The sequence below is a fragment of the Chenopodium album genome, chromosome 23, assembly GCF_948465745.1.
Source record: "Chenopodium album chromosome 23, dcCheAlbu1.1, whole genome shotgun sequence".
In the NCBI taxonomy this organism is placed as follows: domain Eukaryota; kingdom Viridiplantae; phylum Streptophyta; class Magnoliopsida; order Caryophyllales; family Amaranthaceae; genus Chenopodium; species Chenopodium album.
The window spans coordinates 7,343,512-7,360,910 of record NC_137856.1 but is presented as its reverse complement, the minus strand read 5'-3'; the positions used below and the strand labels follow the sequence as shown (position 1 = coordinate 7,360,910).

Here is a 17,399-nt window from a genome sequence, read left to right as displayed (position 1 = left end):
TAAAAATATGTGCTTGTACACATTTTTCACTAAAGTTATATATTTAGGGCGTGTTCGGCACTAGCTTTTAGTGGTTTGACCAAGTCAAACCACTACTTAACAAAAAATGTGAGTGTTTGGCAAGGTAGTGGTTATGATAGCTTTTAGTGGTGGAGGTAGCTTTTGTGAAAAGTTAGAAATATTAGCTTTTCAAATTAGAGGTAGCTTTTGAGGTAGCTGTTGAAAATTTAATCTATAGTTTTAAAAATAAAATATTGATTTTTATATGTAACAGCTAGTCAACCGCTATTTTACCGAACACTCATATCTAAATTATTTATCTTCACAGCTAACAGCTTGTTGACAGCTAACGGCTACCTACACAGCTAACAGCTGCATCCACAGCTACAGCTACCTTCACAGCTATGTTTTGCCGAACACGCCCTTAGTAGGCCTGTTCACGGATCGGATATCCGATCCGAAATGTGATTTCGGATCGGATATCCGAAGACTCGGATATCAAAAATTGATATCTAAATCCGATTTGAAAAATTCGGATATCCAAAATTTTCAGATCGGATGCTTCGGATATCCATTATCCAATATTTAGTAAAATTGTTATGATTACTTTCTAAATTTCACTAATTTTACCGTTTTTTTATCGCTTAGTTGTACAAATTTAACAAAAATAGTAGTCCATTTGCAATTGATATTATCATCAAATATATTAAGAATATTACAATAAGTTAATAATACCGGGTTAGTTTTATATGAACAATTTACAAATTACATTATTTTAGGCTTTATATTTCTGATATCTTTCGGATATCGGATATCCGAAATTCTGATAATTAATATCCAAATCCGCATCCGATATCCGCCTTTTCGGATCGGATATCCGATCCGAAATGAAAACACGGATCGAATATCCAAAAATTCGGATCGGTTGCGGATCGGATTATCGGATTTTCGAATTCTCGGATAGTTTTGTACAGGACGACTAATATTTAGACATCATTGTTGATCGTTGCAGCTTACAATTACCAAGGGCTTATTAGTTAATCATGTTCATTTTTTAATGTAGATAACTTGAAGTCAACAGCACATAATTGCTACTCCTAGAGTTAGTCCTAAGCCGCCACGAAGTGCTGCTACTTGGCGCTTACCAGCTCACAGAGTGATTAAAATTAACACAGATGGTGCTGTGCTTGGTAAGGCTGGAGTGGGTTTGGGTTTGATTAAATTATATTACTTTTTTTTTTTAAGGAAAATCGTTAGATTACTTGAAATTGAACGAAGTTTTCCATTGATTTTGTACTCCATGAATATAGGGAAAACAATTATATGAACCCAAAATTTTGATTACATGATGATCAATTTAATTACTTTCTAATTTCACTAATTTTACCGTTTTTTTTTTGAACTTGAAGGTTGAACACCCCTTGCTAAAAAACATACGAAATAGCTAGCCAGCGAACAACCAGAACGATGGATAATCACGAATTTGCTACCGGAGAAGAAGAACGGCTTCTAGAAATGTTGGCTGGAAAACCGCCTGAAAACTGAACTAGACATTCCCAAAAAATTCGCCTGAAACCTTCCTGAAATGACCAAAATCGATCCCAATTCAAAATACGCCTGAAATCGCTTCAAAACTCGCCAAATCGTTGAGCTGCCGCCGTGAACCTTCACCGGACCTATGTGCGCAGAAAATTAAAGTTGTTGGGTTCTGCACCTTAACCGCTGCACTCTAATTGCCTATAAATCTATAATCGCACAAGAGAGACAAACAACCTGATTTTTACATAAATTAGAATTAATGAACCCTAAAGCCGAAGGGATAATTAATTCAGATCACAATTGAAGAATGATGATGAACAATAAAAAACGATGATGAATATTTGATTTTCTAAATTTTGAATATATAATTTAATTTTCTGGATGATTTTAAAATAAAAATAGATTTTCAAATACTATAATTATGTATTCTTTACAAATAATACATGTATTTCCAATTATACATATATGTTTTGTACATTTTGGCTTTTAAAAATAAAGGGAAAATTGACCAACCATAACATGCCACATCAGCGTGTTATGGTGTCCTTTTTTGAAGAATGAGTAAAAGGCTAGGGGTACACTAAGTGTACAAGATTCCTTTTGTACACCACCGATAAAAAAACGCCAACTCATCTATGTAATAATGGAAACTAAAAAAAAGAAGAGGGAAAGGAAAAAAAAAAGAAGAGGGAAAGATGAGAGCCAAAATTTTCAGCCTAGGCGCCATTGTGAGGAAGGTGAGCGGCAAAATTTTTAGTGGGCGGCAACAATTAATGGATAATACACCATTAATTTCCCAATTAAGCATCAAAATTTCCCATCTTCTCCCCCAAAATTTTATCTTTTCCCCCAAAATTCCTTGGCAAAGAACACATCCAATTTGAATAAGGGAAGAATTGTGAAGAAATTATTCAAGTGTGGATATTAATTTCGTCAATCAGTTACAAATATTCGCAGGTAATCTTGTTAGTTGCTGAATTATTTCGTTTAAATTTCCTAGTTTGATGATTTTGATAATTTAGGGTTTTCATTGTTTGATTTTGAAGTAGATGATTTTTGGGTAAAAATTAGGTTTTTATAAAGATTGAATTGAAAGGGTAAAGCGTTTTGATTAATAGATTGATTTGTATGTTGTCTTTGGTTTTGTTTCTTGTGAGATGTTATTTAATTGAAGGAGTTTTCTGGATTCCATTGCAATGGAAGCAATTGTTAAATGGAATCGAGGTTTATTTGCTGTCAATAATTTTATAGTATCCATTTTTTATATGTATGATCATTTTGTCAATATTAAATTAAAATATAATTTTATAGTATCTTTTTTTATTTTGTTGAATCTGAAATAAATAACAGTAGTGTGTTTGACATTGTGGCAGTGAAATGGAATGCAAAAACATGTCCCCTCGTTTGAACACTAATCTTAATGAAGTGATAAACGATGTGATTAGCTCAATCAGAGATGCAGATCGAATCAAACGATGTAACAGAAGAAAAAGCAACAATGCATGCCATTCGATTATTAATGAAGAAGCTGAGGTTACTAACATTAGTAATGAAGAGATTAAGGTTGAGGTTAATAACAATATAAATGAACATGATTCTCATAATCGGTAAAACGGAGAAGAATAATTCAGTCGTACTCCGGCTGTGGTTATGTATTTTGCAAGCGGTGAAGAATTTACAAGGTTTTGCCATATGTATGTCTTTGAGAAAATGTTTGTATGTATTTGTATGAATTAGATATGAATCAGTAAGCCAATATTAAAATTGATCCTGTTAATACCATTTTGATGCTGTTTAAATTCAAAAAGATGTTGTTTTATGGAATTTGATGCTCAGAAATGCGGAAAGGTTTTGGGTTTGTAGTAGGAGTTTTATAATTTCAGATTTAAAGAAACCAGACCTCGAACTGTTTTATTGACGATTCGTAACATTAGTATTTAAAAGTACTAATTTATATTAGGACGTTACTATTTATGGGTAATTGGTGAATGAAATATAAAATGCAAACAAAAATAATAATAATTGGTATATTGAATTTAAATTAATCATGATTCGAATTGTTTTATTGATAATTAGTATCATTGGTATTTAAAAGTCTAATTTAAAATGGGAAACATTAGTATGTATGGCTATTATGTAAACGAAAACTAAAAATAAAACCCAAAAAAAAAAAATGGAGTAGTTTGGATTCAAACACGGATCACTTATACATAATAGGAAAGCATTCACCAACTACACCAAGGGGTACGGTATCAGCACATATATTATCATATTATTTATTTATTTGTACTATTTAATTATATTTATGTCAAATATATTGGATGATTCTATTAAAGACAATATGATTCCTTAAATGGTAATAATATGCTTATTAATATATTATGATGATTATTGTATGTTGTTGTTTGGTTTAATAATGTATTTCAACAAAAAAAAAAAAAAACCTTAAATATATTAATCAAAGTGAAATATTTTAATAGGCGGTCAAAATTTAAAACTAGGACATTTTGTGAAAAACTACCTTATAAAACACTTTTTTTGCGAGAAACTACCTAATAAAAAAAATGTTGTAAAAAACTACCTTACAAAAGGATAAATGTTGTAAAAGACTACCCTTGGTTGAAAAATCATCATTGACTTTTATTTTCCGGCGTTGATCATGTCACGTGCCAATTAAGAAAAAAAGGAGGGAAAGAGTGAATTAAAAGTCACGAGATTGGCACATGATGTGGTCAACGCCGGAATTTGAAAGTCAACGGTGACTTTCCGATCAATGGTAGTCTCTTACAACATTACCCTTTTATTAGGTAGTTTCTAACAATATTTTTTTTATTAGGTAGTTTCTCGCAAAAAAAGTGTTTTATAAGGTAGTTTTTTACAAAATGTCCTTAAAACTATTTCAATTGCACACCGTCATTCGTTAAGGGTTTGTTCTCTTCGCCTTATAAAAATAATTTTTAGGTCTAATAAGTTCAGATTAGTTCAGATAAGTTATAATAATGTCCAATAAGTTAAATAAGGTCTAATAAGTTACATTAAGTTAAATAAGGTCTAATAAATTTCAATAAGTTCTAATCAAGTCTAATAATAAGGTCTAATAATAAGTAGGAGTGTCCATACGGTTTTTGGTTTGAATTTAGCCCAAATCCAATCCGATCCGAAATAAATTTCGATTTTCAATTATCAAATCCACTCTAATTCAAACCGATTTAAAATTTGGTTATTTGGATTCGATATGAGAGTGCAAATACGTTTCAAATATTTTGGGCCTAATGCGAAAATAAAAATTAAAATACAATAATAAAAAATTATTTCTTAAAAGTATAGTAGTACACGATTAATAAAAGTATTGAAAACGTAAGTAGGTTACATGATAAATAGTAATAATTATAATAATAGCTTAGCATGATTATATTAACAATACTTATTCATAAACTAACGATTTCATATTTAATTTATTTCGGTTTATTTGGATTCAAACAAGGTCAATCCAATCCAATTCGAACGTCCGAATTTTCAAAAAATTCAATCCAATCCAATTCGATTTAAAGTTCAAATCCGATCCGAATTAATAATTCAGTTTTGATTTGATTAAATTTCGAATTTAAATCCGAATGATGGATACTTGTACTTATAAGGTCCAATAAGGAACAATAAGTTCAAATAAGTTCAAATTAGTTTAGTAAGGTCTGATAAGTTCAATAAGGTATAATAATTTTGATAAGGTATTACAAAGTTTCAATAAGTTTCATGACTTTGAAATACGGTGTAAGTTTTGATTTTACAAATACAAATATGATTCCTTTAAAATTAATATTAATTATTTTTGAGTTTTTAAATACAAAAATGATACTTAAAATGAAAATTTATAAAAAATAAAAGAGCAAAACGTGTTTCTTTATACCTCCATAAGATTCGAACACAGGGCAACTAGTTTTAGGTCATTCAAGGGGTTTGTTTATTACTAGACTAAGGGGTATCAACACATACATTGGATGAAAACAAATTAATTTTTATAGTGTATCTATTAGACTAAATTTCCTGACTTATGCCCATAAATAATTGATTGGACACATTATACAAATAATTTACGTGCAAAACATTTAAATTAAATAGTTTTTTGTTTTTTTTTTCACTTTGAAATATAGTGTATGTTTTGACTTTATATATACAAATATGATTTCCTTAATATTATATTAATAACAATTAAATATGATTTTTTAAATACAAAAATGATTCTTAAAATGAAAATTTATAAAAAAATAAAAAGCAAAATGTGTTTCTTTTGTACCTCCAGAAGATCCGAACACAAAATGACTATCCATCATAACTCAAGGGGTTTGTTTATTATATCATTGGAAAATATTTTTTTAGAAAAAAAATAGTTATTAAAGATTAGTTATACATCTAAAAGTATATCTTTGTTCCCTTCAAAGAAATAAAAAAAATTATGTTTTGTTAACAACAAGGTGTTCTCCATCTTTGTACTTCAACTTAGGATAATATACAAGCCTCCCAACATGCCAGACTGTACACCTTATGGAATTTGAACATGCCATTCTGATCTTTAAAATGCATGTACTAAACATGGATCTAAGAAAGAGAAAAAATATATGTAAAAGGGAAAAATGGGGCAAAGTGGATTGGGAGGTGATGGCAGCTGGAAGTCTGGTCCACATATTCCACAACACATACCACTAGTTTTATTAATTCATTTCAAACTATGGTGTTTACTAGCATTTTAAACATGTTGTACGGAGATCTCATAGTGACACGTTTATCAATCAAGATTTTATTAAAAGAAGAATGATTCTTTAAAATAAAAAAATTGTTTTTAGGGGACATAAAATAATTAAAAACTAAATAAAAGATATACGTAAAACATTGTTTCATTCACTAACTTTTATGTTATTCAGATATTTTAAAATTAGATATGATTCTGTAAAATTAAAAATAATTAAAACCAGAAAAAAATACAATTTATGCCATCACAGTGTTCGAACAGTGGTTTGATGTATGAACAAGCAACTTTCAAAGTTAACCATTGGACTAAGGGGTATCAGCACGTTCATTTTGTGGGAAAAAAAACTATATATTATATTGTTTGTAAAACCATCCCACCAAATCATTCTCTTGGAGTCGAATCAAATTCCGGATAGTGTTGTTTTGGGTGAATTGTAAAACATAATCTTTAACCAATTTTGCACCTAAAATTCTAAATCTGATTTTGTTTTTCACACCTTCCCCAAACTTTCAATTAAATTAGTTTATTCATCAAATATATAATCACTACAATTCATTTTAAAGATAGTAAGCCACACCGCGACGGGCCGGAATGTATGTGAACATTAAAATGGAAGTCTACATGTACTACAGGCTGCTGTGTGCCTTGTGGATGTTCGCAAAAAGGCTCATGTACTAAAGGCTGCTGTTGTTTGTAATGTTCACGGCGTTTGCAATTTAACCGACCACATATCGCACCGCGAGTACATTTGTATACTGTTTCACGGTGAAATTAGTTTCACGAGTTTCACGATGAAATTAGTTTCACACCATTTAAAACAAATTAGTTTCAAGCTGAAATTCAGAAACTCATTTTTGTATATTGTTCTTCAAGAGAGAGAAAAAAAATGGGGTAAAAAAATCTGATTTTTTTTTTTTGGGACTATATACTACATTAATTTGGGTAGGCGAAAGTAAAGAAAAATTTGAAATTCAAAAGTTGAATATTTAAATAACAAGTTTGAATTTCAAATGAAAATGAGTTGGCTCACATAAAAGGAATATTCCAATTCAACCAATAGGAAATTTGTGTACAAGATTCCTTTTGTATACCATGTGTACCTTAAATTGTTCCCGAAGAATGACACAGTAGAATAACCCTTTACTTCCTCCATTTCTCAAATTTTTAAGAATTGGTTAAACCAATAAGATAAATGGTTTATGCCCTACTACCACAAAACGTACAAAAAAAAAAAAAACATAAAGTACGCTAAATTTTCTAAACAAAATAACTTAAAGTCCCTGATTTTCAATAGAAAACTAAATTGAAAAATGCAATCAATCAATCAAAGCCTTGATTTCATTAGTGGGGTTGGCTAAATGTAGGGGACGGAGCCTGGTTTTTTAAGCTAGAGGGACCAATGGTTGAATCAATGTACAAATATATGGCTTATTATTATAACAATTTGTTTTTCAAAATCGCAACTTATGATTTTTCCTAATAAAAAAATGTTAATAATAGATTACATGTTAAAATTATTGGCAATCTATTTTCCTATATATGAATAAAACTAATATAAATGTTTGGCTACTGCAGTTGGTGTTGGATATTTATGTTGTAAATATTTTTTGTGTTAATGAAGAACTATGTAGAATAGTGTTGTATGACAATTTGTATGACTATTGGATTATACTTTTGGATAATTGTAACTCTTCATTGGTAATTGTTAATTAATGTGGATAATTGTATTATTTCATTATTAACTATTCATTAGTTATAATGGATAATTGTATCTTTTCATTACTTGCATTTTTTTATCCATGTTTCTTTGTCTATAAATAGTTGTTGGTTGCTCTTGTCAAAAAAAAAAAAAAAAAAAAGTTGTTGGTTGTTCAGTTTTATGATTGTAGAACATTAGTTTTATTTACTCTCTCAAGATATAAATGCATATAGTTGCAGTTATTCTAATCTAGTTTGTTCGCTGATTTCTTATAATTACAATACCATTTTATATGAAACGAATCTCGTTCTATCCTGGGAGACAATTGCTTAATAACCTTGGGAATCGTAAAGGGAGTAAAATTGTGTTAAGGACACATCGCGATTTGTTGGGCTCGAGTTATTACAACTACCATTTGAATCAAGTATAAAGATATGTGTAATGTTTAATTTATTTTGTATATTAGATACATATTATTTGATTTTTTAATACTAGTTTCGTGTAGTAGTATCAATAACAATCTTAAGACAAATTTTTTTTACTTTTGCATTTTGTATTACTAGTCTATAATTATTATGACTAGATAGTTATTACGCTTCACTTTGTTCCGTTTATTATTCATGCAACTTGTTAGGAATTACCTGTGTGTTATTATTAAGAATTGAAGTTTTCATTTTTTTTTTTCAATTTTTATTGTTTTATTGTTGTTTGTCTATACGTCTATCACTGTAACCATTATCTTGGTTAGGTGAAGTTTGTATTTTTTTTTTAATTAATTTTCTTCTAGTATGGTGCATGTGATTATTAATTTAATCGTATTTTCTATTTTTGTGATAGAAATGGCTACAAACACCAATGTAGTTACTCTTTCGCCTAGTGTCAACCATGGGGAAAAGCTAGATTAGTTCGTTCAATGAGACTGATTTTAAGAGATGGCAACAAAACATGTTGTTTTATCTGACTACATTGAACTTGGCAAGGTTCCTCACAGAGAAAGCCCCTAAGTTGAAGGATGGAGAGGCCGACAAAGACACGGCCACCGCCATAGATGCTTGGAAGTATTCCGATTATTTGTGTCGGAATTATATACTTAATGCATGGTCTTGACAATACACTTTATAATGTGTATAGTCCGATTAAAATGACAAAAGAATTGTGGGAAAGTCTAGACCATTATAAGTACAAGATAGAAGATGTTGGATCAAAGAAATTCATTATTGAAAAATTTTTGGAGTAGAAGATGGTGGATAGTAAGACTGTAATAATGAGTCAAGTCCAAGAACTCCAATTAATTATCCATGAAATACATACTGAAAATATGACTTTGAGTGAGTCCTTCCAAGTGGCTGCTTGTATAGAAAAATTGCCACCATCTTGGAAAGATTTTAAGAATTATCTTAAACATAAGAGAAAGGATATGCACTTGAAGATCTTATTGTTCGGTTAAGAATCGAAGAGGATAATAAAAAAGCCGGTGGCAACACTATCATGTCTTCCAAGGCCAATGTAGTTGAAGGTTCTTCAAAAAACCATGAAAGGAAGCGTACTAATGATGACTCCAGCCAAAGCCACAAAAAGAAGTTTAAGGATAAATGTTATGGGTGTGGTAAACTTGGTCACAAGGCAAAGATTGCAGAAATTCCAATAAGAAAAAGAAGAATGCCCAAGCTAGTTTTGTGGAGGTTGATAAGATCTCTGAAGAACTTGATGATTTACATCTTTCGCCAATGATATCGGAGTGCAACATGGCAGGGAATCCAAAAGAATGGTGGATTGATATAGGTGCAACCCGTCATGTTTGTGCAAACAAGTCAATGTTTTCATCTTATACCCCTGCATCGGAAGGAGAAAAATGCAAGTTTGGGATTTTGTTGATCGTTTTGGAATTGTTAGAAGAAATTGCAAGTGAAAGTTGAGATTATATAGAATAATCGAAATTTGAGAGAAGAAGAGGCGTTGTATTACTCTCAGAGTTCTTATATTTAAATTAAATTGAGCAAAGTTGAGATTATTTGTATTTTCCTAAATAAAATTTAAAAACTAAACATTAACATATGACAGAAATACTTGCATGGACCTGGTTCACAATAATATTATTGTGGACCCGAGGTTTATACACACACAACTGACATTATATTAAACATAGTGACCTTTATTTTTAACATAGTAACCTTATTTTTAACATAGTAACCTTTATTAAAAGTTGTATAACGTTTAATACTATTGTGAACTTGAAGTACAACGTCATGACCTTAATTTTAACATAGTGACCTTTATTATTAATATGACCTTATAAAATATTTCATTAAAAAAAGTAACCTCTTATAGCCTATATATTACTAAAATGACTTTTATTTTCAACATAGTAACCTTCATTTTATTATAGTGGCTTTTTTTTTTTTTTTTTTTTTTTTTTTTTTTTTTTTTATCAATAAAACAACTATAATTTCTCCAATGTCAGTTGTCCACAATAAATTAGTGTGAACCAAGTTTATTTAAGAATTTGTATTTAGCTTCAAAAAAATCATCTTGTATACTACAATTCATACAGCGTATAATGGATATGAATGTACTGAACAGTACGCACTCATTATCAGCATTCCTTGACTGCACGACTCTAATTGTAATGCTAAATACTGGTGATTGTACCGTACAATTGAACATTTGATAATAGAGAACTCTAATTACAGATGCTGACCCAACACCAGCATCGGCACCAACACCAATTCAGATGATCAGTATCAGCAACCCAGCCCGCACCAGCATCGTGATGACCAGTATTAGCACCAACACCAAAATGATCAGTATCAATACCAGCACCAAAATGACTAGTTATTAGCACCAGCACCAAGATTATGAGCAAAATTAGCAACACCAAAAATTCCCCCTACTACACTACAGACAGAATTTACTACCCCAAGAGCCATTTCAACACCTTTTTGGCGTTCCTGAGGATTTAGGAAATAAATTAAACCATGATGATAATATAATAGAAGTGATGAGAAGTTATAGAAAGACATGAGTCAACCAAAGAAATGAGTTTGGGAAAAATAAGATTATGAATATTTCCTATGATTTTTTTAGTTAATATATTTCATTTATCATTTTTGCTAGCACACAATTGTAAATAATATATCATAATTACTAATAATATAAAATTAAAGAATATTACTAAAATTGACATTGAAACAATAATTCAAACATGATCTTGCTTAACTTTTTGTTATCGTAAATATAGATCACAAAAAAGTTAGTCAAGATATAAATTGTGAATAGTGTAAAAGTTAAATTTCGTCAACTGAAAAATGGATTTTTTAATTGGTCAACTTTTTAGAAAAAGGCCTTTACAGGGAAAATTTGTGAAAAAATGACCTTTTAACTTGTATGTTACTTGGGTGAGCTTGTGTGGTGGTCAATGCCGGTAAAATGGAGCAAATACTTAAAATGACCGCAAAAGAAAAATGGAACAAGTATTTAAAAATAGGGGGAGTATAAAAAACAACAGAAGTAAATGATTGAGCACATAAGGAGATAATACCACACCTTCGATGTATCGTGAACAACCGCACCCTTTGCATCCTGAATAATTGGATCTATCTGCTTCAAAAATTCCTTCCAAAGTGATGAGCATTGCAATGGAGTTATAACTGTTTTTAACAATGGAATCTACAAAATGATTATAGCATTGAATGTTAAGCCGGGCTTGTTCGATTTAGCTCAATAATATCACTTTACCTTTAACTACTACTTATATACTACGGAGTATTATCTTTTAATATAATTGGAGAGAAAATAAACACTCGTCTCCTGATAAATAAAACATGTTTATGTAATGTCAAATATATAAATAAATCAACAACATTTTATAAAATATGTGCCCACAGTTGTTAATTTACGTAGTACTTACAATATAACATGCTAAATTATTGATATATTTACAATTTTACAACTTTTTGTTTATAAGGATGTTGAAGCTTAAAGGTTTTGATGATGATGAATTTAAACTAAAGCAAACTCATCTAATAAAGGTTTTCAAGTGTTTATTTAGTTTAGGTGAAGTTGATCGTGGTGATGGAAGAAGTAGGTTGAACTAAGAAGACATGAAGAGTCTTTATACAATAAGTTAAACAGAGAAGAAGAGTTCTCTAACAAGAACTGAGTTCCTTAACAGGAACTTGAAGTCAGCAAGCTAAGGTCCCTGGAGGAACTTAGTATGCATGGAGCCCAAGTAACCTACCTGTACAGAAGCGTGGGGCAGCAATTTAATTTAGCTAAGGTTTTTATCTTCTAGATTATTGTTAATATGTTAAGTAGGTTAATGCACGAGATTTATTAAAAGCGTGGCAAGTTAGCTTGGTAATTAAATTAATAAGGAAAATATAAAAGATAGATTTTAGGAAAAGATTTTCTAAAATGTTTTATTTCTTAAAATCGGTTTGTTAAAAAGATATGATTCTTTATAACAATATCTTTCTATCTTATATCTGGAAAAGATTTTTTTCAAATATGATTTACTTAAAACCGTGTTTTAAAGATAAGTTAACTTATTTATCTTTTAGAAAACCTACTTGCTGTACAAATCATACTTGTATAAATAGTAGAGATCGAAATGGTTTAAGGTTTTTGTGAGTTTATGCGTGGAGAAATCACAAATCATTAATTGAGTAAGTTTACCAAGCTTCTAACTTGTCATATTAGTTTCAGATTTCTTGCATAGCTTGCCTATCATATACTAGGTGTCATACATTTGTATTAGTTGGGTTATTTGGGTGAGTTTGTTACTTTTATATTGCATACAGATTGTATAAACTTCTAGTGTGAAGTTGAGAGTTTTGTACTTAGGTAGTACAAGTGGTTTTGTACTTTGGTAGTACAAGTGAATTTAAGTGTGTTACTTAGATTGGGTAGGATAGGGTCCTATCGTGTAGCAAGTACAGTGTGGAACTTGTGAGTAAAGGTCTGTGCACAATAGGTTGTAACTTGGTGTTTGCCATATTATAGTGAAGTGGTGTGTGTTTGAAATCCCTAAGGTAAGGTCGAGGTTTTACTTTCAGTTGGGCCCTGGAAGGTTTCCTCATGAAATATGTGTGTCTTATCAAGTTCTTATATGCATTGTTTTATTATTCCGCAAAAGTAATCAATAGGAACTCCATACAATTCACCCCCTTCTTGTATTAATCGTCTCAACTAACAAATGAGATAAACGAACATCCTCTAGAATGTTTATGGGAATCAAAGAAGAAAGATGAGAGTTTGGTCAAATTATAAATCTAAAGGGGATTTCATACTAAGGGCCTTTTCATATTTACTGAACTGAACTGATTGGAGCTTAACTGAATTGATTGGAGCTGAACTGAACTGAATTGAGCTGAAATGAATATTTTATGTGAGAGGGAAATTAAGAGTTGAACTGAACTGATTGGAACTGAACTGAATGGAACTGAACTGAGCTGAAATTAAGTAAATGTGAACATGCCCTAAACCAATTACGGTTATGGTTAAACTCAAAAATATTGTAAAGAAAACGGCTTAGCCTTTTGCATTGATAATACTCACATATATATACATAATACACTTGGAAACATAACTTGTCTAAAACTCATAACAAGATTAACTTAACATAAATAAAATATTAACAAATATAATTAAATCGACTCCAATAGTTATCCTAAAGATTAAGCTAGAAAATAGAAACCTAACCTTGTTCCAGCTGGTTGATGCTAGATGCTTAACCTTATCCGAAGATTCGTATCCCTTGGTATCCAATAAAACAATTAAATATTTAAAGAGGTCCTCAAATTCATCATCCAACTGTATTGCAGCCAGAGCAGCTAAGAGTTTAAGACACTACAAAAACATTTGGATAAAAAAAAAAAGTAAATAAATTAGTACGCTTAACAATTTCCAAAAGAGAAAATACCAAGAAGTAAATTGCACTAAAGTTTCATATACAAACCGCATAATGAGCTTCTTTTGCAAGTGATGTAATATTTGTCTTCTTAGTCCATTTCCGTGGAATTTCACCCTCAAATTGAAATAAAATTTTGAATCTAAAACACAAAAATATAGAATTATTACAATAATTTCTATTTATTTGAATTTGATTAATAAATGTAAAATATCAAATTTGAACATTGGTGTGTTCGATAAATTCGAATATCTTAGCTAGGTTTTTTTGAGCTTCTGGGCAGAGCAGAGCAGATTTCAGCAGAGCAGAGCAAAGCAGAGCAGATTTCAGCAAAGCAGAGCAGAGCCGAGCAGAGCAGAGCAGAGCAGATTTCATTATTATTATTATTATTATTATTATTATTAGTATTATTGTTGTTGTTGTTGTTATTATTATTATTATTATTATTATTATAATTATTATTAGTATTATTATTATTATCATTATCATTATTATTATTATTACTAATATTATTATTACTATTATTATTATTATTATTATTATTATTATTATTATTATTATTATATTACAATTATTACTACTGCTACTACTACTACTACTACTACTACTACTAATACTATAATAATAATAGTATTGATTTATTATTGTTATTAAATATTAAATATTAATAATATTATTATTATTATTATTATTATTATTATTATTATTATTATTATTATTATTATTATTATTACTACTACAACAACAACAACAACTACTACTACTACTACTACGTACTACTACTATTATTACTATTATTATAATCATTAAATTTTATTATTAAATATTTATTATTATTAATAATATTAATATTATTAAATATTAATTATATTATTATTAAATATTAATTTTAATAATATTATTTTGAAGAATTTTAATAATATTATTATTAAATATTAATTAAATATTATTATTAATTATATATTATTATTATTATTAAATATTAATTATTATTAAATATTAATTATTATTATCAAATATTATTTATTTATTATTATTATTAAATATTAATTATTATTAAATATTATTTATTATTACTATTAAATATTAATTATTATCATTAAGTATTAATTTTTATTATTATTATTAAATATACATTATTATTATAATAATTCAATATTAAATATTAATTTTAAGCAGAGCAGAGCAGAGCAGGACAGAGCAGAGCAGATTGAAGCAGAGCAGAGCAGATTTTAGCCGAGCAGAGCAGAGCAGAGCAAAGCAGAGCAGATTTCAGCAGAGCAAAGCAGAGCAGAGCAGAGCAAAGCAGCTCTAAAGAACGGGGCCTTAATGTTGTATGCATTTTTATTACACAAAAAAAAAAAGAAAAAAAATAATAATTAGGTAAAATTGGTAAAAACCACCTTTTATGTCCAACTTTCTTGAAAAAACCACCTTTTATGTTTTTTTTTTTTTTTAATTAAACCACCTTTTAAGTACCTAAATTTTTAATTGCACCACCCCTATTTCAAATTATGACGAAAAAATTAACTAAGACGTCAAAGGGGCCCACAAGTTATGACTTTCGCTCCTAAATCATGTATTTTTTTCACCCCCAAAAACATTTGACCCTCCCCTTTATATATATGCATGACTAAATTAAGTTAAGCTCTAAAAAACCAAACCAAATTTTGCTACAAAAATTAAATTGTAGTATTTGTTTATTCTCAAAACCTAAATTGAGGTAATTGAAGTGGATGGTTGAGATGGAAGGGAAAGATTTGCTATGGTTGATAATTTGGAATGGATGGTTGAGATGCAATATGTTAGATTTGAAATAGGGGTGGTGCAATAAAAAATTTAGGTACTTAAAAGGTGGTTTAATTAAAAAAAAAAACTTAAAAGGTGGTTTTTTCAAAAAAGTTAGACAAAAAGGTGGTTTATACCAATTTTACCTAAATTATAATAATATTCAAAATATATACTTCTTTTGTTTTTAATACCCATAACATAGTGTTTAAGGAAGATATACCTATCATGATTTACATTATGGTTGATTGATAGGAGTATGTGGGTCATGACACTCATGAGCTTTAAATGAGGGAAAAATACAATTTGGGAAAAAAAAAATCAAATATGGTGTGCTGCAAGTATTAAGTATTATGAATTCAATTTAGAAAAGTGTTATAATTTTTTTTTTTAAAAAAATAGAGGCTGTATTAATTTGATAAAATATTCTCATGGTTAAAGTTAAATAAATTAGATTATAGTATTCAAATCAAACTAAATGAATTAAATGTGGATGAACTAACCAAATACTGAGTTTTCTACTAGACCAATACGGACTTCTAGTTAAAATTTGTTTACAATTGCTAAATAGAGAAAGAAGATAAGGGTGTTTGTATGTGATGATAAGAGAGATAGATTAGAGAGAAATAACAACTTAAAGAGAGAAGAAAATATTTATTACACATAATACGTAACAACCATTTTTAGTAAATAATATTGCATATAATATCAAACGGCAGTAATATAATAAATAAATAAATAATTTACCTAGCATTCATAAGGCTCGAAATATTTTCTGCAAGTTCCTTCGCTTTTGCCTCAATCACACTTCTTGCATAGTCGGTTAGCTTTGCAAGCATTTCTTGTTTGCTTTGTTCATCCAAATCAAATTGAGGAAGGACACTTAAAAGCTCAGTCCTTGCTGAATTTGTCTCATGTTGAAGAATAGATCCTATTGTTGGCCAGAATAATATTTCATAATTTGTAGGATCCAACAAAATATTATCGACTTGTTCCATGAGAGATTTTTTTAACCTTATCTGCAACATTTAAGGATAATGTACTGTGATCAATAAATTTTTTTCATTCATACTTTTTTATGATAACTCGGCAATAAGCTAGCTTAGAGTTGCTAGAAATAATAGTGGTAAAAATTAGAAATTACTAAATCAATCAAAATCAACACCCATGCTTGATATAATAATGTAAGCAAAATTAGCGAAACAAATAATAAATGGAAAATTTGTTAAAAATAATCTCAACTTTCACGTATTCTCTTTAAATAATTCCAACTTTGAATAAGTGTTAAATAATCCCAACTTTAGGGTGTATTCGCTCAAAACATGCTCATGTAACCGACAACCTGTTAAAGGGGTAAATTTTGATACGTGCCATCATGTGATTTGTTGAAATGTTAAAAAAGAAAATAAAAAAAAAATAATAAAACAAAAACTTAGAAAATAAAAAACAGTCAAAATTCAAAAACCCCCCACCATCACAGCATCACCAGTAACCACCATCACCCGTCACCACTATCATCACCTGTAACCACCATCACCTAAGCAGCAACTTGCGCACCCAGGCCATCATCACATCTTGAAAACACCAGCAGCCACGTGCAATCACCCACAAACCAACAACAACATCAAACTATCGTTGCAGCAAAATCAACTGAACCTAACCCGCAATTCCGTGGATAGTGGTTGATGTGTGTTTGTGGGCTGGTGCTGGTCGTAGTGGAG

At 29.5% G+C, this 17,399-nt stretch overlaps 1 protein-coding gene across 1 annotated transcript in view; it reads right to left on the bottom strand.

The window, feature by feature from the left end:
* Positions 1 to 10,472: 10,472 nt before the first annotated feature.
* LOC145606756 (protein ROOT HAIR DEFECTIVE 3-like) overlaps positions 10,473 to 17,399 on the bottom strand; it is a 50,052-nt gene continuing 43,125 nt past the window's right edge. The window contains exons 17-21 of the mRNA XM_081662580.1: positions 16,426 to 16,697; positions 13,939 to 14,032; positions 13,683 to 13,829; positions 11,526 to 11,648; positions 10,473 to 10,930 (exon numbers count right to left, since the gene is read on the bottom strand). Of these exons, the coding sequence (XP_081518706.1) occupies positions 10,811 to 10,930; positions 11,526 to 11,648; positions 13,683 to 13,829; positions 13,939 to 14,032; positions 16,426 to 16,697 (756 nt within the window). The 3' untranslated portion in view covers positions 10,473 to 10,810. The remainder of the gene's footprint in view (positions 10,931 to 11,525; positions 11,649 to 13,682; positions 13,830 to 13,938; positions 14,033 to 16,425; positions 16,698 to 17,399) is intronic.